This window comes from Myotis myotis, unplaced genomic scaffold (genome assembly GCF_014108235.1).
Source record: "Myotis myotis isolate mMyoMyo1 unplaced genomic scaffold, mMyoMyo1.p scaffold_m19_p_17, whole genome shotgun sequence".
Taxonomy (NCBI): domain Eukaryota; kingdom Metazoa; phylum Chordata; class Mammalia; order Chiroptera; family Vespertilionidae; genus Myotis; species Myotis myotis.
In genome coordinates, this window is record NW_023416321.1 from 38,280,906 (window position 1) to 38,301,043 (window position 20,138).

A 20,138-nucleotide genomic window follows, 5' to 3' on the forward strand; every position below is an offset into this window, starting at 1 on the left:
TGCCTTCTGGTACTGGGGGGAGAGGGTCTGCGGGGAGGTCCTGCTGCAGCAGGGGCAACCCGAGTCCTTTCCTGCATGCCCTGGGCTGCTGTCCTTCTCAGCCCAGAACACGTGTACGTTCTATGGGGCTGGGACCCTGGCTCCTGGCAGTGTGGGCCAGCTCGTAGACCCCCCACCAGTGCAGGCCTGGCCACAGGCTGGCTGAGCACAGGTGTGACCATTCCTTGTGCCCTCCCCCCACGCTGCTTTCCTGCAAGAGCCACCAGAGCATGATTTAAATAGGTTTATTTCTTCATTTACAAGAGGAATATATTTGGCTTCTCTTAAGACTCTGAGATTCACGATCAGCAGCTCTAAAAAATAAAGGAGCAGTTTGGCTTCCGGAAGGAAGAGGAGGCAACACTTGGACCTGGTTCTTGTACAACAAGAAAACATTGCTGGGGCCCCAGTTGAGGCTGGGGTCAGGGTGGAGGCCAGGCTGGTCTTTAGGGATCCCACCCCCTCGCTAGGCCCCCAGGGTGCCCCAGAGCATGGCAGGGAGTGGGGTTTCCAGTAGCTTCCACACCACTGAAGCCACACCGGCCAGTAACTACAGGGCAGCGAGCATTGTCTAGGCTGGCTCAGAGGGGCTCCTGGCCACTAGGCCCAGCACGTGTGCAGGGAAGGAGTGGAGCAGAGCAGACATGAGAAGCTGCACGCTGGGGACCAGGACTCAGGTGACATTTGGCAGCTGCACCCTGCATGTGGCTATGAGGGTGGGGTGGTATATGCAGACAGGACCACAGGGGTGGCCAGCGGCTGGGGGCAGTAGTGGGCTGTGGAAACGCGCATGAGCAGCGGCAGCTGATGTTGATGGAGATGGTTCTGGGATGTCAGCCTCCACCAGGCTACTCCCTGGGTCAGGAAGCTGAGTGGAAGGCTGCTTCCTCTGGCTGTCAGAGCCCTGGCCACTGCCCCAGGGATTCTGGGAAGGATCCCCCAGGGCCCTGCAGGAGTGGTCTGGCTCCTGTGGGGGGTTCAGGAGATGAACAGGTTTTTCAGGGGCTTCAAGGAGCCCTGTATGGTGGGCACCCCTAATGATCTCAGGCCTGGGGCACAGGTGGCTTGTAGCAAGCACCAGGGCCTTCACCCCTGGTGATGCCAGCTCCTTGTTGGGGTGGTCCCCACCTGAGGGACCCAGGCTATGCCCAGACAAAGCCACCAAGACAAGTGCTCTCTAGGGTGACCGCCAGGCTAGGAAGTTCTCAGCGACAGCTGCCCAGCTCTGCCAGGTTGAGTCCAGAGGCCCAGCCGAAAGGCTACGGTCCCCACACCAGGGAGCCTCAGAGCCTGAAGGGCCACCCCGAGGCCGGGACGACCTCTCTGCGCAGTCCGGGAGCTGCTGGGTCTTCAGAGCTGCCGGTGGTGCCTTGCCTGGCCAGCTGCACTGCAAAGTCTGACTCCCTGGCCCCGCGGTCTGCGGAGGTCAGGGCCTGGCCCAGGATCATATAAGCTGGTGACAGGCCAGGCTCTCTCCACACACTCACTGGGGGCTGTCTTCTCCCTGGGTCCCAGCGGCCCTGCGGGCCAAGCCCAGGGCTGGGGGTCTGTCTGACCACGCGGCCCCAGCACACACAGCCTTCCAGGTTAGTTGAGGACGTGGCCTCGTGGAGCCACGGCCACTCAGCTGTCCCAGACCAGAGCTGGGCGTCCAGCTGTGGGTCCAGTGGGAAGCTGGGCAGCCCAGCAGGACTGGGATGCCGAAGGACACTTCCCAGACTAGGTGGGAGCGAGCATTCTTCATAGTTCCAGAGGCACCTAGAGGGAAGGGGGGTCAGAGGTCAGAGGTGGGGCTTTGGGAGGCATTTTTAAAGCTTCCTTTCCCTTGCTGTTTGGAGAAGTGACTTCCTCTGGGCTCTGGGGGCATGAAAGGGGTGTGGGTCTGTGGGGGCCAGGGTATGGGGTGGTGACCTTGGGTCTTGCCCTACTAGGAAGTGCTGCCCCCAGGGGCCAGGTCCAGAGGAAGGTCAAAGTAGTCAGGCCCTGGCACTTCTAGGAAATTAGGATGACAGCAGGGAGTCGTGGCCCTGACCTATGCCCTTAGCCCTTCTGAGGAAGGAAGGGGCTGATTTACTGGAAGAGGGAGCCTGCACCCCTCCCCCGGTCCTCAGGAGGAAGTGCCCTGAGTGCGCCCTCAGCCTCCCTGGCCTGCACTCACCGCCTCAGACCTTCATGGATGCGGGTGGCATCACCAGCTCGTTCGCCCTGGGGGAGAGACGGGCAGGGGTCAAGGTGGCACATCAGCGGGGGCCGGGCCCGGGCACTGCTCTGGCGCATCGAGTCACGGGGGCCAGTTGACCGGACGTGCTGGGCAGGGACCTCGTCAGCCCCAGGGGGAGGTGGGAGAGCCCAGGGGTGGGGAGAGGAAAGAGAGAGAAGAGTAAAGAGGAGAAAGTCAGAAAATGAGAGAAAAAGGAAGGAGAGGGGTCCCAGCTCTGAAAACCGTTAGCTCCAAGAAAAACCCAAGCCTCAAACCACAGGCACAGCGGGTTCACCACGGGCTCCCACAGCTCTATCAAGAGGTCAGGGAGGCAGGACCCCAGGGGCCAGGCGACCCACCCCCCTCCCACCCAGGCAGGGCTGTGGCAGCGGAGGCAGCCGGCCCACCCACACCCACTCACTGCTGCTCGGCCTTGGCACGGTCACTGAGGAAGAAGAGGGCAGTGGCTAGGAAGAACATGCCACCCAGGACCACGACGAAGGGGCAGAGCATGAGGGCGTAGCCCAGGCTCAGGAACTCCCAGAGCGGGGAGTCCTTGGTGCTCTGGCGGATCAGGTCGGAGATCTGCGAGGAGCGTGGGTGCGTGTCAAGGCAGGCCAGCTCCTGCAGCCCGTCACCCACCACGGCCGCGCCCACCCCAGGCACTCACAAAGCCGATGAGGTAGGGGCTGCCAGCATCCCCCAGCAGGTGAGAGGTGAAGCTCTGCAGGGCCACGGCGGTGGCCCGTCTGGTGGGGATGACCACGTACTGTGGAGGAGGTGGCAGTCAGAGGCCAGGGAGCCAGGCCACCCCCTGGCCTCATCCCTGGGGTCAGGACACTTCTGAAGATCCCTTCTGCCTGGTGTCTTAGCACCTCACCCCCCTCAGCCCTTCTCCTTCCCCCCTCTCCCACCTCCGCCCCAGGGCCCTCTGCTCATCCCCAGCTCACAGACCGGCCGCCTTGGATTCTGCACTGGGCTCTTGGAGAGCCAGCTGCAGTGGTCAGGGAAACTGAGGCCCAGAGGGACACAGGTTGCACAAGGGTCAGGCAACGCTGGGCCCAGCCCCTGACTCCTCAGCCTCCTGCCCTCACCTCCCCCAGCTACAGACCCACCAGGGTTCCCCTCCCCGAGGACCTGGCAAGGCCTAGGTTGGCCCTCGAGGGAGGGGAAAAGGGCCCTACCTGGAAGAGCCTGCACTTTGACCCCTGGGCACCCTAAGTACCAAGTGCCTGGAGCTGCTGGGCTGGGAACCCTGTCAGACCAAGCAGGCCCTCACCACCAGTCACAGCCCCGTGCTGTGAGGGCCAAGGCCAGGGGAGGAGCATGGGCAGGCAGCAGCCCCCTGCCCCGAGCTCAAGCTCCTCTTCCAGGCAGAGTGCCTGCCCTTGGACAGTCTGTGGGAGCAGCCAGTGCCCCCTGGGGACCCCACTACAGGGGGCAGGGAGGAGACCTGGACCCGATGGGACTGTGTGGCCCCATTTCCAACAATCGTCACGTGGCTGTGACACTAAATAAAATGGGACACGATTTCCCTGGGACCCAAACCCTGTCAGCAGCTGGGGCTGCCCCTGGGGGCAGAGGCAGGGAGGGCCTCCTGCCAGCACCAAGCACACTTGATTCAGACAGATTCCTCCTCCCTCCACTCCAGGCATGTGCAGTGACACCCCCACAACCCCTGCCACCCTGCCTGGCTCCATGCCTAGGCACAGTTGAGTCAGACCCCCCTGTACCCCCTAGCCCAGTCCCTGGTGTGGGTGAGAGAGAGACGGCTCGGGGAGGCAGAGATGCAGGAAACTGGTGGGCAGAACAGCCTTCCTGGAGAAGGGCTGGTAGGAGCCCAGTGCCCGGCCACCTCTGATCCCCTGGGCTGCCCCCTACAGTGGCACCAAACCCTGAGTGCCCCAGGATCGGCCCAGAGGAGCCCTCAGCCTTCTGCCCCAGGGCCTGTCCCTGAAGCTCCCAGACACTCTTCCCACCCCACCCCCACCCTGCTGGGCTCTGCACCCTTCTCCCAGTTCTCTCCTGACACTGACCTGGAGTCCAGGGCATAGGACCAGGTGTCACCCCATCCCCAACCCTCGCCACCCTCAGACTGCTGCCACTGACCAGGACCACAGCCCCTCCCGGGCCGCACCCAACCTCGCCCAGGGACACAAACCCCCGCCCCCTGCGCTCAGACAGCCCTTTGTCCCCGGCCGGCTGGTCTGGAGCCCATTGTTGGCCCTGTGAAGACGGCCTCTGTCCGCCTGGCCACAGCCCAGCCGCGGGCACTCAGGCAGGCACGCCTGGGACCCAGGCTGAGCTGGGTCGATGGAAGCTCAGACCCTGGGGGAGGAGCGCTGGCAGGCGGCAACCCCTCGGTGCCAGCCTGGCACTGCCAGCCTCCCGGCCAGACCTGAGCCTCCAGACATCCCCTCCCTAACCAGTCTCCACATCCATCCTGCTTGCTCAACACTCCAATTTCAGGCCCTGCTCCATGCAGACCCCAACATCTCTGATCACCTCCCTGCCTCCAGGCTCACCTTCCCAGCCTGCCTCCCCCACCACACACACACACACACACACACACACACACACACACACCACCACCACCACCAAGTCCTGCAGCTCTTCCTCCCCTTCCTTCGCCCTCCCCAGCTGCCCGGACAGTCAAGAGGCCTGGTCAGCAGAGGCGACCTCAGCCTGCCTCACCATGAGGATGTCTGCGGTGATGGCCCAGTTAGAAAACAGCAGCGTCTCCCCGACAAAGATGCAGATCTGCCCAGGAGAGACCAGAACAACCGTCAGGAAGCCCCACACACACACCCGTGGCCTCAGCTTGCTCCCTGCACCCTGGCTGCAGGCAGGGAACCCCAAAGCCTCCCAGCCTTCCCTAGCCTGCAGCTCCCGGCAGTCAGGCTCGTGAGGATTGTGTGGCTTATCAAGATGACCACAGCCGAGCCCTGGACAGAACAGGGGCAGGCACATAGGAGCCTCCCCATAAATCACACTGCTTCTCCTGCCAGGCTGCTCCCCACCACCCCTGAGCCCCCCACTGCACTCACATAGGCCCCCACGATGCTGCTCTTGGCGGCCACGAAGATGAGGCAGATGAAGATGGCAGAGCCCAGCATGCCCACAGCACACACCAGCGGGTCGGCTCGCTGGGTCCGCAGGCGGCACCAGCGAGTGGCTCCTGCCCCCGTGACCACACCCAGAAAGCCCGTAAAGCAGGTGATGGCCCCAAAGATGAGGCTGTGGGACAGAGGAGGTGGGGGATGGGTTGAGAGGAAGGCCAATGCTGGGGCACCGGGCCGGCACCTCTGTCCAGCATCCCTCACCGCCCACCTCCCCCACCTGAGCCTGGCCCCACCTGTCCTTGGCCCCACAGGGCGGGCTGCTGCACGCCTCTGCCGTCTTCTGCACGACTTGGGCGCGGTACAGGTACAGCGGGATCCACATGCCCAGGGCCCCTGTGGCGAAGGACACGGCCGACGTGGCCAGGGAGGAGAAGACGTAGCTGCGGCTGGGGAGAGGCCGGGCAGCGACACTGAGTGGGGCCCGGAGGCAGCCTTCGCTCCCCACTCCCCCCGGGGTTGGAAGGCTCTGCTGTCTCCCCTCGCGGGCTCCGGGCGGGAGGGCTATGGCAGCAGAGTAATCAACACGTGGCCACATGTCACTCCCAGCACTGCCGGCAGCGGAGACAGCAGGGAGTCTGGCCGCGGGTGCTAGGTGGGCCCCCCTCTTCTCACCAGACACCCCCAGCAGGACTCACTTGCGGATCAGGGCCTTCATGTCTCGGAGCCATGAGGTCCGGGCCTTGAGCTGCCCCCCGAGCTGGTCGGCATGGCCTCTCTTCGTGGCTGGGACCAGGACGAGGATGAGCGTTCCTGTGATCATGCCCGCGATAGGGGACACCTGATGGCACAGGGAGCACCAGGTTAGGACGCCAGGGCCAAGCCAGCATTGTCTCTGCTGCACCAGGAAGGGGAGCGCAGGCAAGTCACACTCTGGGCTCTGGGCTCCAGGTTCCTCTGGGCTGGCATCTGCTAAGCCTTCCGGATTGGGCAGCTGAGCAGAGCCGCTGGGAATGAGGTCAGCAAAAAGGGCTTGGGGGCTCAATCTGCAGTGTCCAGAGCAGGGGCGGGATGGGAGGGGGGACCGAAGGAAGAAGGGAGGGATGGGTGGTCAGATGGATAGAGGAGGGAGGATAGATGGCTGGATATGTGGACAGACAGATGGAAGGAAGAATGGATGAATGAGTGAATTAACAGACAGGAAGATGGACGATGGGACGATGAATCACTGGGTGGGTGCATGGACACATGGAAAAGCAGGAAGATGGCTAGATGGCTGGATGGGTAATGGAGGGATGGAAAGAAGGAAGACAGGTAGGGAATGGACAGGCGTGTGGGATGATGAGTGGGAGAGGAGAGAGTGCCTGTGGACAGGGAGCCAGACACCAGCCCTGCCCGAACCCCTGGGTCTGGGAGAGTTTCCCAGGCAGGTCCTCGCCCTGCGGGCCTCTGGGAAGGGACTGGCTGGGCATGAAGCATCCAGCACATAGACCAGGTAGGTTATCGTGTGGGAGGAGCCCATGTGACCCCAGAACAGAGGCTCAGGGCCCCCTTGGGGTCTTCCCTGGGTCCTGCCCCGTGTGAGAACAGAAGCTCCAGGCCCCAGCCTCTCTCCACATGGGGGGCCATTCGGCAGCCTGGATTCCACGGTGCCGGCTCCTCCGCCAGCTCGTGAGAACCGGGAAACCTGCTCCCACCCCCCATGCGCTCCCACTCCCATTAAGGAATTCCACGGAGGCTGCTTCCTTCCTGCTTTTGAGGAAAAAACACTTTGTCTTAGCTTCCTCTCCTCTGCGAGACTGGGGATCTCTGTTTCCGGGGACAGGAAGTGGCTGCAGGCCCCCAAGAGGTCTTGTCTCAGCCTCGCCCTAGCACAGAGCCAGCGCTCACAGCAGGAAGCGCCATCGTGGATCTGGAATTTCCTGACCTGCTGGGAGAGTTCGCCCCTCAGCCTGGGGCCGCTGAGGGTGAGGGGCCTGGCTTGGGCTCTGCTCACACCTGGAGTCCCCAACAGAGTGCAGGCCTGCGGGGCGGGAAGCCTGGAAGCCCAGGCCTGCATCCTAGCCCGGGGTCTGTCCCTGGATCTCTGGGTGACCCTGGGCACAAGCTGGTCTGGGGGTGTCCTTACCCGCAAGGCCCAGTGCCAGTCTCCGGCTGCCTGCTTCACGCTGGAGCCAGTGATGTAGCCCAGGCCGCTGCAGAGAAGACAGGCACAGTCAGCAGGACAGGTGGGGGCGGGAGATGCTCACCGTCCACGAGGCAGGACCCCTGCCCACCCGCCCGGCCAGCCGCCTGGAGAGCAGGGCCAGCATTGCCCCAAGACCAAGGCTGCCCCCCGGCATGTTCAGGTCACCGAGGACCAAACCTCAGGGAGAGGCGTGGTCAGAGCTGGAGGGGACCTCGCCAACCCTCACCTGCCCAGCGGGATGGCAAAGTAGAAGACGGACAGCATGAGCGTGCGCGTGTTCTTGGTGAAGAGGTCGCCGATGATGGTGGGCGCGATGGTGGAGTAGCTGGCCTCCCCGATGCCCACCAGCCCCCGGGACACCACCAGCAGCCAGAAGTGCTGTGGGGGAGGGAGGGGCGGAGAATGCTGGGACCGTCCTGCTCCTCCGCCTGCTCATCCTCCGCCCCCACTCTGCCCCACACCCCTGCAGGGCCCGGGGGCTAGGGGAGAGGTTGGAGCCCAACCCCTGCCCCAGCAACAACGGCACCCTTAGGCCACTCTGGGCCTCAGTTTCCCCCTCCAGAGAGTGGGTCTGACAGGGCCTGGTTGGCCCAGTGCTGAGATGGGACTTGACTCTCCCACGTTGACTGTTGTAGTTCTGGCCCAGACAGGCCCCCTCTGTCCTCGTAAGCACCGTGGACACAAGCCTGTGTCTTCCCCACCACCCCAATTGGGAGACTTCCTCCCTGTGTTCTGGCCCCGCCTTGGGAGCCTGAGTCACCCCCCTCTATGTCCCACCCCTGGGCAGGGCGGCCGGGCTGGCCCTGGCAGCACTGAGGAGCAAGTGTGAGTGGGGAGTGGGCAGGGCAGCCCAGTGCTCGATGCTCCCTGGACACACACATCAAAGAGCTCAGCCCCGCTGATCTGGGAAGGGTGGGGCTGTGCCCGCTGCCAGTGTACGATACGACCCCTTTGATGTGGACCGGTCCTCTCTGTCCCCAGCTGCCCAGGGCCTGAGAACCCAGCTGGTCATCTTTCCCCGGCCCCACCCTGACCACCCATCCGGCCAGCATCGCCCACATCCAGCCCTCCTCCGGGCTCTGCTTCCCTCTCTCCATCTGCCCAGCTCTTTCCCGGTCCTTTCTCTGAGTCACTGGTCCTGCTCAGCCATCACTGCGCCTCTCATTTCTGTAGCTCGTCGCTCTCTCCATCCCCGAGTCCTTTCCTGGTTCCTTACTTCTGCTTCTTTTCCTGGGGGCCATCTGCCCACAGCCCTTGCCTATTTTTTGTTGGACTGTCTTTCTTGCCTTGACTTCTGTTAGCTTGCTGGACATCCTGGGTAATGACCCTTTATTACGTATGTCACAAATAGTCTCCGTCATCTTCCTCTCCACTTCGTGTATGGAGCTCCTCCAGGCAGAAGCTTCACTTCGCGGTGTTTAATTTGAGAATGTCCGGTCTGCTCATTTCTCCCTAATGGCTCGGATTTCACATCTCGTTCAGGAAGGCCTGTTCCATCCCCAAATGAGAGAAGTGTTCTCTGGTATGTTATTGTAGAGCAGGGGTCCTCAAACTTTTTAAACAGGGGGCCAGTTCACTGTCCCTCAGACCGTTGGAGGGCCAGACTATAGTTTAAAAAAAAAACTATGAACAAATTCCTATGCACACTGCACACATCTTATTTTGAAGTAAAAAAACAAAACGGGAACAAATACAATATTTGTATTTGCATGTGGCCCGCGGGCCGTAGTTTGAGGACCTCTGTTGTAGAGGGACCGCAACTGGTAAGGGTGTCCTCAGCCATTCTCCTCAGTACAGGAGCAGGCAAGCCAGCCCTGTCTGACCAGGGATCCTGTTGATCTCCACTCCCCCGCGCCCCTCCCCCCAGACCACTGCTCTGTGCACTTGTTACTTGCACACCCACGTACCAATGAACAAACAGCATTGAGTGTCCCATGTGCTTTGAAAAAAAATGACCATAAAAGGAACCATTCCATGAATCTTGTCCCACAACTTGCTCTTTCCCTCATTCTTATCTTTTAATATAGATCTAGTTCCTTCTTTTGTGATTAGGAGTCTCATAAGATGCCCTGGCTGCCGTGGCTCAGTGGTTACAGCACCGGCCCACGCATCGGAGGGTCTCAAGTTCAATTCCAGTCAAGGGCAGGTGCCTGGGTTGCAAGTTCAATACCTGGCCCCAGTCCGGGTGCGTTCGGGAGGCAACCAAATGATGTGTCTCTCTCACATCGACGTTTCTCTCTCTCTCTCTCTCCCTCCCTCCCTCCCTCCCTCCCTCCCCCTTCCTCCTCCCTTCTACTCTCTCTAAAAATCAATGAAAAAAATATCCTGAGATGAGTATTAACAAAGAAAAAGTCTCATAAGATGAAGGCACCCCATTTTATCTGGGCTTCCCCCAGTCATGGTTCTTTAGTTAGTCTCCCTTTTGTTCTATTTTAAGATACAGCAAACATCCTCACATGCACTTGTGTCCCCAAGTTGGAGTTTCTGGCTTGGGCATAGACCTCAAAGTAAAAGGCTGGGCTGTGGGATTTACACAGCTAGAATTTTGCAAAACCCTGTTGCTCTCCAAAGAGTCTATCCATTTACACTCCCACCAGCAGCTTGAATAACACTTAGTATTGCCAGCCTTTCTAATTGTTGCCAATCTGATGGGTGTGAAATGCTATCTCATTGTTGTTTTAATTTGCATCTCCCTGATTACTTGAGAGGAGTATAGTCCAGCTGTGGGCAAACTACGGCCAGCAGGCCGGATCCTCCGGCCCCTTTGAAATGAATAAAACTAAAAAAAAAAAAAAGACCGTACCCTTTTATGTAATGATGTTTACTTTGAATTTATATTAGTTCACACAATCACTCCATCCATGCTTTTGTTCCGGCCCTCCGGTCCAGTTTAAGAACCCATTGTGGCCCTCGAGTCAAAAAGTTTGCCCACCCCTGGTCTAGTCTCTTCCTACTGTCAATGCCTATTGGGTATCTTCTCCCGCAATTGTCTGTCGCTATCCTTTGCCCATTTTCCCACTGGGTTATCTGTCTTGTGCTTGTTGATTCATAGTTCTACACGGTTATAGTTTGCTTTTTACTTTACTCTGACTTATCCGGAATTTATTTTGACGTGTGGTTCGAAATACCGGCTAAACTTTATGTTTCGTCCAGATGGACAGTCAGTTCTCCCAAAACCCTGAGATGCAACTTTCATGCTACACCCAATTCCCACAGGAAGGAGGACTGTGTCTCCGGATGGCTTCGTCTGTCCCTCTGCTGTTCCAGGTAGAATAGCTGTGTTGGATTAACTGACAGGGCAAGTCCCCTTTCGCTGTTATTTTTCACCATGTCCTTGGCTGTTCCTAGGCGTTTTCTCTGCCAAATTAACTTCAGAATCCTGTGGGACTCAGACTGTGCTTGCAGTGAGTTTACAGAGTAATTGGGGTGATCTGTCTGCTTCTCTCTCTGCCTCTGCTCATCTCTCCCCGACCCTCTCTCCTCTACACACCTGGAGGGGCTCAGCCCTGGCATCCTGGTCCTGGACTCACTGGTCAGTCCCAGAAATAGCACCAAAGATCAGAAGACCAGGGGCCTGGCCAGGCAGGGCAAGCCCAGCGAGGCCCTAGCGGCTTCTGGTCCAGGCCCCATTGTTTACTGTGGGTGTCAGGTTGACACTACGGCTCAGAGCTTTCCTGAGCCTGACCTTCCTCTGAAGCGGCCCAAGAAGCAAAGTTGTATCCCCAAACCTGCTGATTTGATTCCCTCTGGCCTGGCTCCCAACCTCCCCTCGATCGATGTAACTCTGACTCACCATGTCCTTCTTCACACTCTTCCAGGGCTCTGCACTGCCCTCAGGAGCAAGCCCAGGCCCTCCCGCCTGGCCTCTGAAGCTCTCCTTGACTTGTTCCCTGCCTTCCTTTCCAGCCAAAACACTCTTTTCCTCCATTTCTGAACACACCCCACCATCCGCACCCATGGGTTTGCTCCATCTGCCCATGCTATCTCCACCAAAAGGCCTCATCTCCCTGTCCTGCCTGCCCCGCTCAATGCCACCTCCTCCAGGAAGCCTTCCTTGAACCATGGATTTTAAGAGACTGCACTCCTTACATCGACTCTCAGCACTTTGCACATCTTGAAGGCTCTAAACATGGGACCTTGCCCTAACCGGTTTGGCTCAGTGGATAGAGCGTCAGTCTGTGGACTGAGAGGTCCCAGGTTTGATTCTGGTCAAGGGCATATACATTGGTTGCAGGCACATCCCCAGTAGGGAGTGTGCAGGAGGCAGCTGATCGATGTTTCTCTCTCATCGATGTTTCTCTCTATCCCTCTCCCTTCCTCTCTGTAAAAATCAAGAAAATATATTTTAAAAAATAAAAATAAAAAAAATAAACATGGGACCTTCTGTCACATCTTCCCACCCCCAGCCTGGGTGCTCCCAAGGACAGGGCCAGGGTCTCCTCCTCTGTCCTCTAAGCTGAAACTTCTTGAGACAGATCTGGTATTCTCCCCTTCTCCCTCTACCTCCCTCTACTGTCACCATCATGTGACTGTCCTTCTGCTGACTGTCCTTCCCTAGTGATGGGAAACTCACTACCTTTCAAAGCAACATCTCTCCTTTTTGGAAGAAAGAGTAAAAGTAATGATTTGCTGAACACCTGCCATGTTCCAGGGCCTAGATATCCTTGGCTTAGTTATTTCTCACAATAACCCTTTAAGTTGAGCAGTATTATCCCCATTTTAGAGATAAAGAAACTGAGGCTCAGAGAGGTTAAGTAAGTTTCTCCAGATCACAAGGCTGAGTGGGCAACAGAATTGATATATTCAAACCCAGCACTGTGGGAGCCGAGTAAGAAACATCTTCCTCATGTTGAAGTCACGCTGGCTTCCCTAAGACTTTGATCCAAGTAGTTAGCTGGTCATCAAACTGTGGGAGGCCGAGACAGGAGTAGTGGCTCACAGAAGATGATGGTGGGGCCAGGACCAGAACCAATGGGTCCCGACTCCTAGGCCAGACTAGGGAACTCCTAGTTCCCCGTGTCCCTCGCATCCGCCCCAGGTCAGAGGCAGCTTAGAGAGTCCGGCTGCTGGGCTGTGGGTCCCTCAGTCCCGGCCAGTGTGGGGAAGGCCCTATTTGCAGGGCCAGTTTCTAAAAGTCCCCAAAGACCCCCCATGCCACTGTCCTTGGAGGATACTCTCTGGAGCTGGAGCAAAGGGGCTGGAACCCCCAGTCTAGACGAAGACAGGCCAGCAGACCGCACCCACCGGAGGAGCGGAGGGGACAGGCCGTCCGGCCAGGCTCACCTGCTGGGAGATGAAGGAGCTGGAGAACGTGACTGCCGACCAGAAGAAAATGCCGCAGCTGAGGATCACCTTCCGGTTGAAGCGGTCGCCCAGGTAGCCGAAGATGGGCGCCGCCACCATGAAGCTGCAGATGAACACTGTGCGGGCAGAGGAGAGCGTGAGGGCTGGGGCAGGGTCCCTGGGCCTGGACCCACCTGCCCACACCACGCCAGCTTGAGGCCAGAGCCCAGGAGACAGAGCTGAGCCTGGGCCAGGGCAGAGGCAGCAGCCCCAGAGGGGAAGCACGTGTGAAGGATAAATGCTCATGATGATGGGGAAGCAGCCTCAGCCAGGCCTGGGCCCAGGGGCGGCAGGAAAGGCCCTCTGGGTTCAGGTGATTCTACGACCCCATCCTCTGTATGCAGACCCCCGACTTACCCAACTGGAGGGGAGCCCTTGGGTACTTTTAAAACAGTACAGGTGTTCTCGTGGAACAGGTTCTACATGCCAGGAGCTGCGCTAGGCCTCGCCGCACAGCCTCCTGTGGATCCTTCCAGCCCGTCCCACCTCGCAGATGGGAGACAGGCTCGGGGAGAAGGGACTTGCCCAGGGCCCCACCAGTAGTGAGCAGCCCAGTGGGGATTTGATCCCGCCTGTCTGTCTCCAGAGCCAGCGGTCCTGATGCTCGGCCACACTGCCTTCCCCGTGAGACTTGGGGAAGAGGGGAAGGGGACGACCCAAGGTCACAGCCAGTCAGGGCAGAATGGGCCGAAACGCCAGGTCCCTCCCCTGACACATCACAGCACCCTCCCTCCCAGCCGGCTGCAAGGCTTCCCTGACATTTGGAAACACTGTGGTTCATTTGTTCATTCATTCATTTATTCACTTGTCCATCCATCCAACAAAACAGGCAGCCCTAGCTGGTATAGCTCAGTGGATAAAGCGTCAGCTGGGTTTTGGGCTCGATCCCCAGTGTGGGGCATGCAGGAGGCAGCTGATCAATGATTCTCTCTCATCATTGATGTTTCTATCTCTCCCTTCCTCTCTGAAATCAATTAAAAATTTTTTAAAAAATAAAATAAAATAAATAGAAGGGTCAGAGAAACTGACATTTCAACACAGACCTGGAGGAGGTGGAAAACAAATCATGCATATATTGGGGCAAGAATGGCAGTACAAAGGCCCTGGGGCAGGAGTGTACTTAGCACATCTGAGAACAGCAGAGAGGCCAGAGTGGCTGGCACAAGAGGCAAAGGGGAAAGGCCAGATGGGTTGCGGCCTTACGGCCCATTGTGATGCTGTGGCGTCTGGGGTGAGCAAGGAAAACACTGGAGGCTGTGAGCAGAGCAGTGATCTGACCTGGTTTTGTTCTTCCAGAGCAAGACAAGGGCAGCGGCTCAGAGGACTCCGTGGGGATGCCACTGCCGGCGATGGGAGGGGCCTTGGAGGTCCCAGGTGGGGTAAAGAGGCCAGCAAGCAAAGGTAGGTCTGGGTCAATAGGCAAGGCAGCCCCCCTTTTGCCCCCCCAGGAAGTCAGTCCCACAGCTGATGGGCAGATGGCCAGACAAAGGCTGGGAGTGGGCAGACAAGGTGGCCAGTGACTGGCCTCTGACACCAGGCTGAATGTGCACATGGGCTGGGCTGCTCTCTCAAGACCCGAGTCCCCAGGGAGGCTGGACTGGTAAAGAGAAAGGGGGAGGGGAGGAAAGAGGGAAGGAGGTGAACTACGGGAGAGAGGGCTGGCTGGAGGGTATGGCGGTCTCCTATCCTAGTGAGAACAGTATGTATGGGGTGTGTGGGGGGCCTGTTAATCCCAACTATGTGTGACTGGACCTTGGACATAATCAACATACAGATGCACAGAAGTGGGCACGAGGGACACACTGCCTGGGTTCTAAGTCCACTCTGTTCTTTTCCAGCTGGGTGACCTAAGCAGGTCACAGCCTCTCTGTGCCTCAGTCAGTGGTGTGCTGACAAATGCTGGACAACTGGCTCTCCGGATGTACACTGTGTGCCAATTTCCACGGTGTAAAGACTCCCACCCTGGCTGATTTCAAGCTACCATTGTGATGCCACTGTCACACACAGCACTGTATATACCAGCGGTTCTCAACCTGCTGGCCCTTTAAATACAGTTCCTCATGTTGTGACCCAACCATAAAATTATTTCCGTTGCTACTTCATAACTGTAATGTTGCTACTGTTATGAATCGTCATGTAAATATCTGATATGCAGGATGGTCTTAGGCGACCCCTGTGAAAGGGTCGTTCGACCACCAAAGGGGTCGCGACCCACAGGTTGAGAACTGCTGGTATATACAGTATTTCTACCAGGCAGATATAATAGAAGTAGCTTTAAGAACACAGATAAGAGTAAAACACAGTAAAATAATTAAGAAGTGATGAATTGTACTTAACATCTTTGTGTTTTTGTTTTTTTTAAAAATGTATTTTATTGATTTTTTTACAGAGAGGAAGGGAGAGGGATAGAGAGTTAGAAACATTAATGAGAGAGAAACATCGATCAGCTGCCTCCTGCACATCCCCTACTGGGGATGTGCCTGCAACCAAGGTACATGCCCTTAACCGGAATCAAACTTGGGACCCTTCAGTCCTCAGACCGACGCTCTATCCACTGAGCCAAGCCAGTTAGGGCATTTGTGTGTTTTTAAAACATGTTTTTATTAATTTTATTTTATTATTATCTTGGAGGGTGTTAATCCTCACTCGAGGGTATTTTTCCATTAATTTTTAGAGAGAGTGGCAGGGACAGGGAGAGACAGAGAGAGAAACATCGATGTGAGAGAGACAAATCAATTGGTTGCCTCCCGCACATACCTGGACCAGGGCTGGGGATGGAGCCTGCAATCAAGGTACATGCCCCTGACCAGAATCAAACCCAGGAACCTTTAGTCCACAGGCTGACGCTCTATCCACTGTGCCAAACAGGCTAGGGCTGTTTTTATTGGTTTTAGAAAGAGTGGAAGGGAGAGGGAGGAGAGAAACATCAATGAGAGAAACATTGATCAGCTGCCTTCTGCACACCCCCTACTAGGGATGGAGCCCAAAACCCGGGGGAATGTCCCATGCAACCTCTAGGTGCACGGGACGACGCCCAACCCCTGGCCATGGCTATTACCTTCGTTTTTAAAATAAGTTGTTTAATTGTAAGTTTACATAATTTAGATTTTAATAATGGTTGTATTTAAAAACCAGCTCACACGATTCCCAAAAATCTAACAATGACTCTGAGGCGCAGGTCTAAGTCATTTCCAGTAGGCCAACTTCCTCATCTGCAAAATGAAGATAAAAGTAGCGACTCCCCAGTTGCTCTTGGCAGAGGATGAGATAAGGATCGTAAGGTGCTTCATGCCACACCCCGCCCAGTCCACACTGGGCCCTTGTTTAGATTAATCAAGGCAGAAATCATTTCCTCGTCTCTAGAAAAATAATTTTTCCTGCTGGGCCTGTCTCCCAGGCCCTTTCTGAGATCAAACCAGGATACGGACAGGAAAGAGATGTCGGTCTCATTAGAACTTACACACCTCAGTGGGGAGGGAGAATGTTCCCTCTGTGCCTGTCTGTGCTAGGTGGGGAGTGAGCAAAAAGAATCAGAGTGGGAGCTGCACCCTGTCTGGTCCCGGGGGCAGACCCCATCCGTGGGTTGCCCAGAGTAAAGGGCTAAAATGTCAGGGAACCAGCAAGGAAGGCCAGCTCCTGCCAGGATAATGAAGGGAGGCTTCCTGGAGGTGGTGCTGTCGGTGCTGGGCATTGAGGGATGCATAGCAACTGGCCATGATAATAATACTTAAAATATAAACTACAAATCTTATAAGCGATCCTGTATAACGGTGAAGGAGGCACCATGCCTTTTGTTAATAATAACCTCAGCTATCATTTACGGGGTATTCATTACAGGCAAGGCCCAAGGATGTGCCCTGGACATAAGCACAGGTTCTCTCATCTGAGTCTCACTATTGTCTTCATCGCACAGAGGGGACAATAGGGGCTGAAAGGAGTGACATCACACAACTAGTGTGTGGCTGAGCCAGCATTTAACCCCCAATTTGTCTGACTCCGGAGTCCTTGCTCTCAATCACACTACGGACTGTCAGGCTAGGAAGGGGGGTGGTCCCGACCGATGTTCCCAAGGTCAGAGAAAGTTCAGAGTGTGTTGGGGACAGCGAGAAAGTGGGTCAGGCTACAGCTGTGGAGGAAGCAGCGGGAGATAAGGCGTGGAGTGAGGATGGGCCCTAAACACTAGGACCAGGTTTGGGCTTTAGTTAGCGGGCAGTAGAGAACCACAGCATCCTTCATGCTCCACCTGGTGGGTGGAGAGGGGCTGAAGGAAGGGAGCAGGGCCTTGGCCAGACCCCAACCCTCCTGGTCCATCCCCACCTGCCTGCCTTCAGCGGAGCAGGGAGGCAGCTGCTGGCTCCCCCCTGCCCCCCACCCCCCACCCCACTCCCCGGCTTTAGGCCTGCTCACCTGGGTGGGCAGAGGTACCCTGGACTGCAGGTGCACCCCTATTGCAGCAGGTACTCCCTGTACCCACCCTGACTCCAGCCTGCTGAGGTCACCAGGCACCATCCTGAGCTTCAGCATGTCTGTCCCCTGTCACAGTTGAGGCCACTGATACATGGGGGGACTTGCCCAAGATGGTATCTGATCCTCCTGACCCCGGGCTCCCTCTTCCCTCAGTGCCTTTCCTTGGGGACAAGGGAGTCCAGGGTCAGGAGGGTCAGTGTCATCTTGGGCAAGTCCCCCACAAACCAGTGGCCCCGGCTGGGAAATGGGAGATGCAACCCATCTTTGCAGCCCTCCCCTCTGCTCTGCCCGAGGCAGACAAGAGAGGACCTCTCCTGGCCCTCAGGGCTGTCCCAGGCCAGTGGAGGGGGCTGACCACAATCGATCATGACAGAAACAGGAGGAAAGAAGCTGCTGGCAGGAGGAAGGGCACAGACAAAGGCAGGGGCGCGTGAGCCTGTCCCGGGCAGGGCACAGAGGCCAATCTGGCCAGCGGGGCAGGCAGCTCTGCTGCAAATAGAGACCAGCCCGGCTAGAAGCTTCCCTGTGCCCCACCCCCACCCCACCGTCTTTGTTTGTTTCAGGAGAGCTTTCTGGGCAACGCGGCTGCCCCACCCCTCATCTCCCCGGGGATGGCTTTCCCAGCAGCTCCCGCAGGAGGACATCCTGTGGCCCGGTGTGGGGAAGCCCTCCCTCAGCTCACGCTCAGCTCACGCTCAGCTCACGTGTGCTGAGCCCACAGGTCTGGGACAATGGAGTAGCCAGCAGGGAGTCAGGGGGTGGGATGGGGCGGGTGGGGGAACAGGGGTTGGGGGGAGTCAGGGCTGAACTTCACCCGCTTCCAGTGGGATGGCCAGGCCCCCTCCTCCTGCGGCTGAGAGTCACCAGAAGGCAGGGCATGGGCACCATCTGTCCACCCCACAGCGGTCCAGGGGCTCAGGGTATTGGCTGAAGGCCTTCTCCCCTTGGGGGCCCACAGAGGGACCAGCACCCAGGAGCTCAGGACAGCCCCACTGAGGTCTCTGTGCCCTGGCAGGACACCCCGGGACCCACCACAGGCTGCTGAGCCATCCTCAGTGCACATGCTCCCCGTCTGACCCCAAAAGGTGGTCCTGGAGCAGGAGTGGGCAAGGTCTGAGCTGGGGAGCCCTGGCTCCCACACTGTGGCCTTGGAGCACGCCTCCAGCCCCCACCTTGGCCCGGGCTGAACCAGGACTATTTTTACCAAGTCCAGATCTGGCTGGCCTGTGATTTGGAAAAGATCCGCCTCCTCCACATCCTGCGGGCAGCAGTGCTTGGGGCAGCATGGGGTGGGCAGGGGCCAGGCTCTGCCTAGTGCCCTCCCTGCCCGGGGGATGTGGAGGATGGCGGCCCAGGCCAGCCAAGATGAGGGGAGGACCCGGACAGCTGGACCCAGCAGTGCCTGAAAGCCACCATGCCCAGACTTCCTTCGGGAACCACTTCTCCTTTACAGTCTGCTGGGATAGAAGCCCTAGGTGGGCCCCTCAGGCCTCAGGAGGTCCTGGGGGAGTAGCCACAGGGCTGCCCAGCTTTGCCTTCAGAATCAAAGCAGAGGATGTCACTACGTTGGCCAAAGTGGGGAGGGAAGCAAGGCCAGAAGGAGACTCAGCCCCAAAGCAGATGCGCTGTCTGGTTTCAGTCTGAGCTGGCTCTTCCTGTCCTCTATCCTCACTACGCCTCCCCCCTCCCCCCCAGGCCTTCCCCCCACCCACTTCCTCATGACTCCACAAACCCTAGGCCGGAAATGCTGTCCAGCCTCCTCTTCCATCCCTTCCCACACTGGGCCCCGGAGAAAAGGTCCTGAGGCACCTGCCCTGCCCTGAAACCTTCTCTGGCTCCCCACTGCCCCAGACAAAGCCCAGGTGCCTTTTACCATCAGACCCTGCCTGCTACCCAGACCCTCCTCTTATCCCCCCACACTCCAGCCACAACCTTCACTCTCCCCCCTCCGGGCTGCACTTCTGCTGATTTCCTCAGCTCCATCTTCCAACTTGCTCATTTTCTCTTCAACTGGGTCTAGTCTACCTGTTAAGAATGCTAATTATTACCCTTTTTAATTTTAACCATTAGATTTTTCTCTAGTAGAATTTAAAATGTAGGTCTTTTCGATATCTCCCTGTTCTTTTGTAATCAGGGACTGTTCCTGCCTTATAAATCCTGCTCCTTCTCGGAGAGCTTTGCAAGTTGAGTCTGCCTAGCGTTCAGGCCCCTCCAGGGGTTCTGCGGCTCTCCGGGAGCTGGTTTTCCCACTGTCTGGGCCAGCTGACTCCCTCCCTCCAAGGTGGGTGTCTGTGTGTGCTCTACCCATTTCACATTTGAGTTTGTCTTCAGCGGGAGTGGTCCCCTGTGTCCCCGGCAGGATCTGGATCACTAAGGCTTCCCTAACGAGCACTTTTGCACTGGCCTCTGCTGGGTTCCTGGAAACCTCGGGTCTACATGGGAAAGGCAGGGGACGTCTCAGAACTGCACAGAGCAGGGGCTGGACGAGGCTTTGCATGAAGCCGGAACCAGCAAGGCGATGTCTTCCACAGATGGAAACACTGCCTACCGGCCTGGGGGTACAGATTGAAATCAGGGAGCTGCCTGGGCTCTGAGTGGAAGCCAAGCTACCAGGCGACACGAGAAGCCAAGCCTGCACTGCCCCCTCCTCAGAACAAAGTAACCCCGGAGCCCGGAGATACCTGCTGAATCTGGGTGATGGCTAGATGGAGGGTCATTGTACTATCCTCTCTACACGGTGTGGATATTTAAATTTTTTTCATCATAAAATGTTTACATGAGCTCAGCCTGTATGGCCCAGTTGGCTGAGTGTCATCCCATGAACCAGAAGGTCATGGTTCAA

At 57.6% G+C, this 20,138-nt stretch overlaps 1 protein-coding gene across 7 annotated transcripts in view; it reads right to left on the reverse strand.

Moving 5' to 3' along the window:
- Nucleotides 1-270: 270 nt before the first annotated feature.
- Nucleotides 271-20,138, reverse strand: part of SPNS2 (sphingolipid transporter 2) — a 37,417-nt gene continuing 17,549 nt past the window's right edge. For 2 of the 7 annotated variants that reach the window (XM_036341245.1, XM_036341244.1), the window contains 11 exons: nucleotides 12,770-12,906; nucleotides 7,713-7,864; nucleotides 7,427-7,493; nucleotides 5,997-6,139; nucleotides 5,595-5,747; nucleotides 5,287-5,476; nucleotides 4,934-4,999; nucleotides 2,910-3,008; nucleotides 2,661-2,824; nucleotides 2,198-2,389; nucleotides 271-1,797 (listed from right to left, as the gene is read on the reverse strand). In XM_036341245.1, coding sequence (XP_036197138.1) covers nucleotides 1,323-1,797; nucleotides 2,198-2,389; nucleotides 2,661-2,824; nucleotides 2,910-3,008; nucleotides 4,934-4,999; nucleotides 5,287-5,476; nucleotides 5,595-5,747; nucleotides 5,997-6,139; nucleotides 7,427-7,493; nucleotides 7,713-7,864; nucleotides 12,770-12,906 — 1,838 coding nt within the window. In that variant the 3' untranslated portion in view covers nucleotides 271-1,322. Of the gene's footprint in view, nucleotides 1,798-2,197; nucleotides 2,390-2,660; nucleotides 2,825-2,909; nucleotides 3,009-4,933; nucleotides 5,000-5,286; nucleotides 5,477-5,594; nucleotides 5,748-5,996; nucleotides 6,140-7,426; nucleotides 7,494-7,712; nucleotides 7,865-12,769; nucleotides 12,907-20,138 lie in introns of those variants that run through there. The other 5 variants (XM_036341249.1, XR_004972951.1, XR_004972950.1 and 2 more) reach the window with 5 other exon arrangements.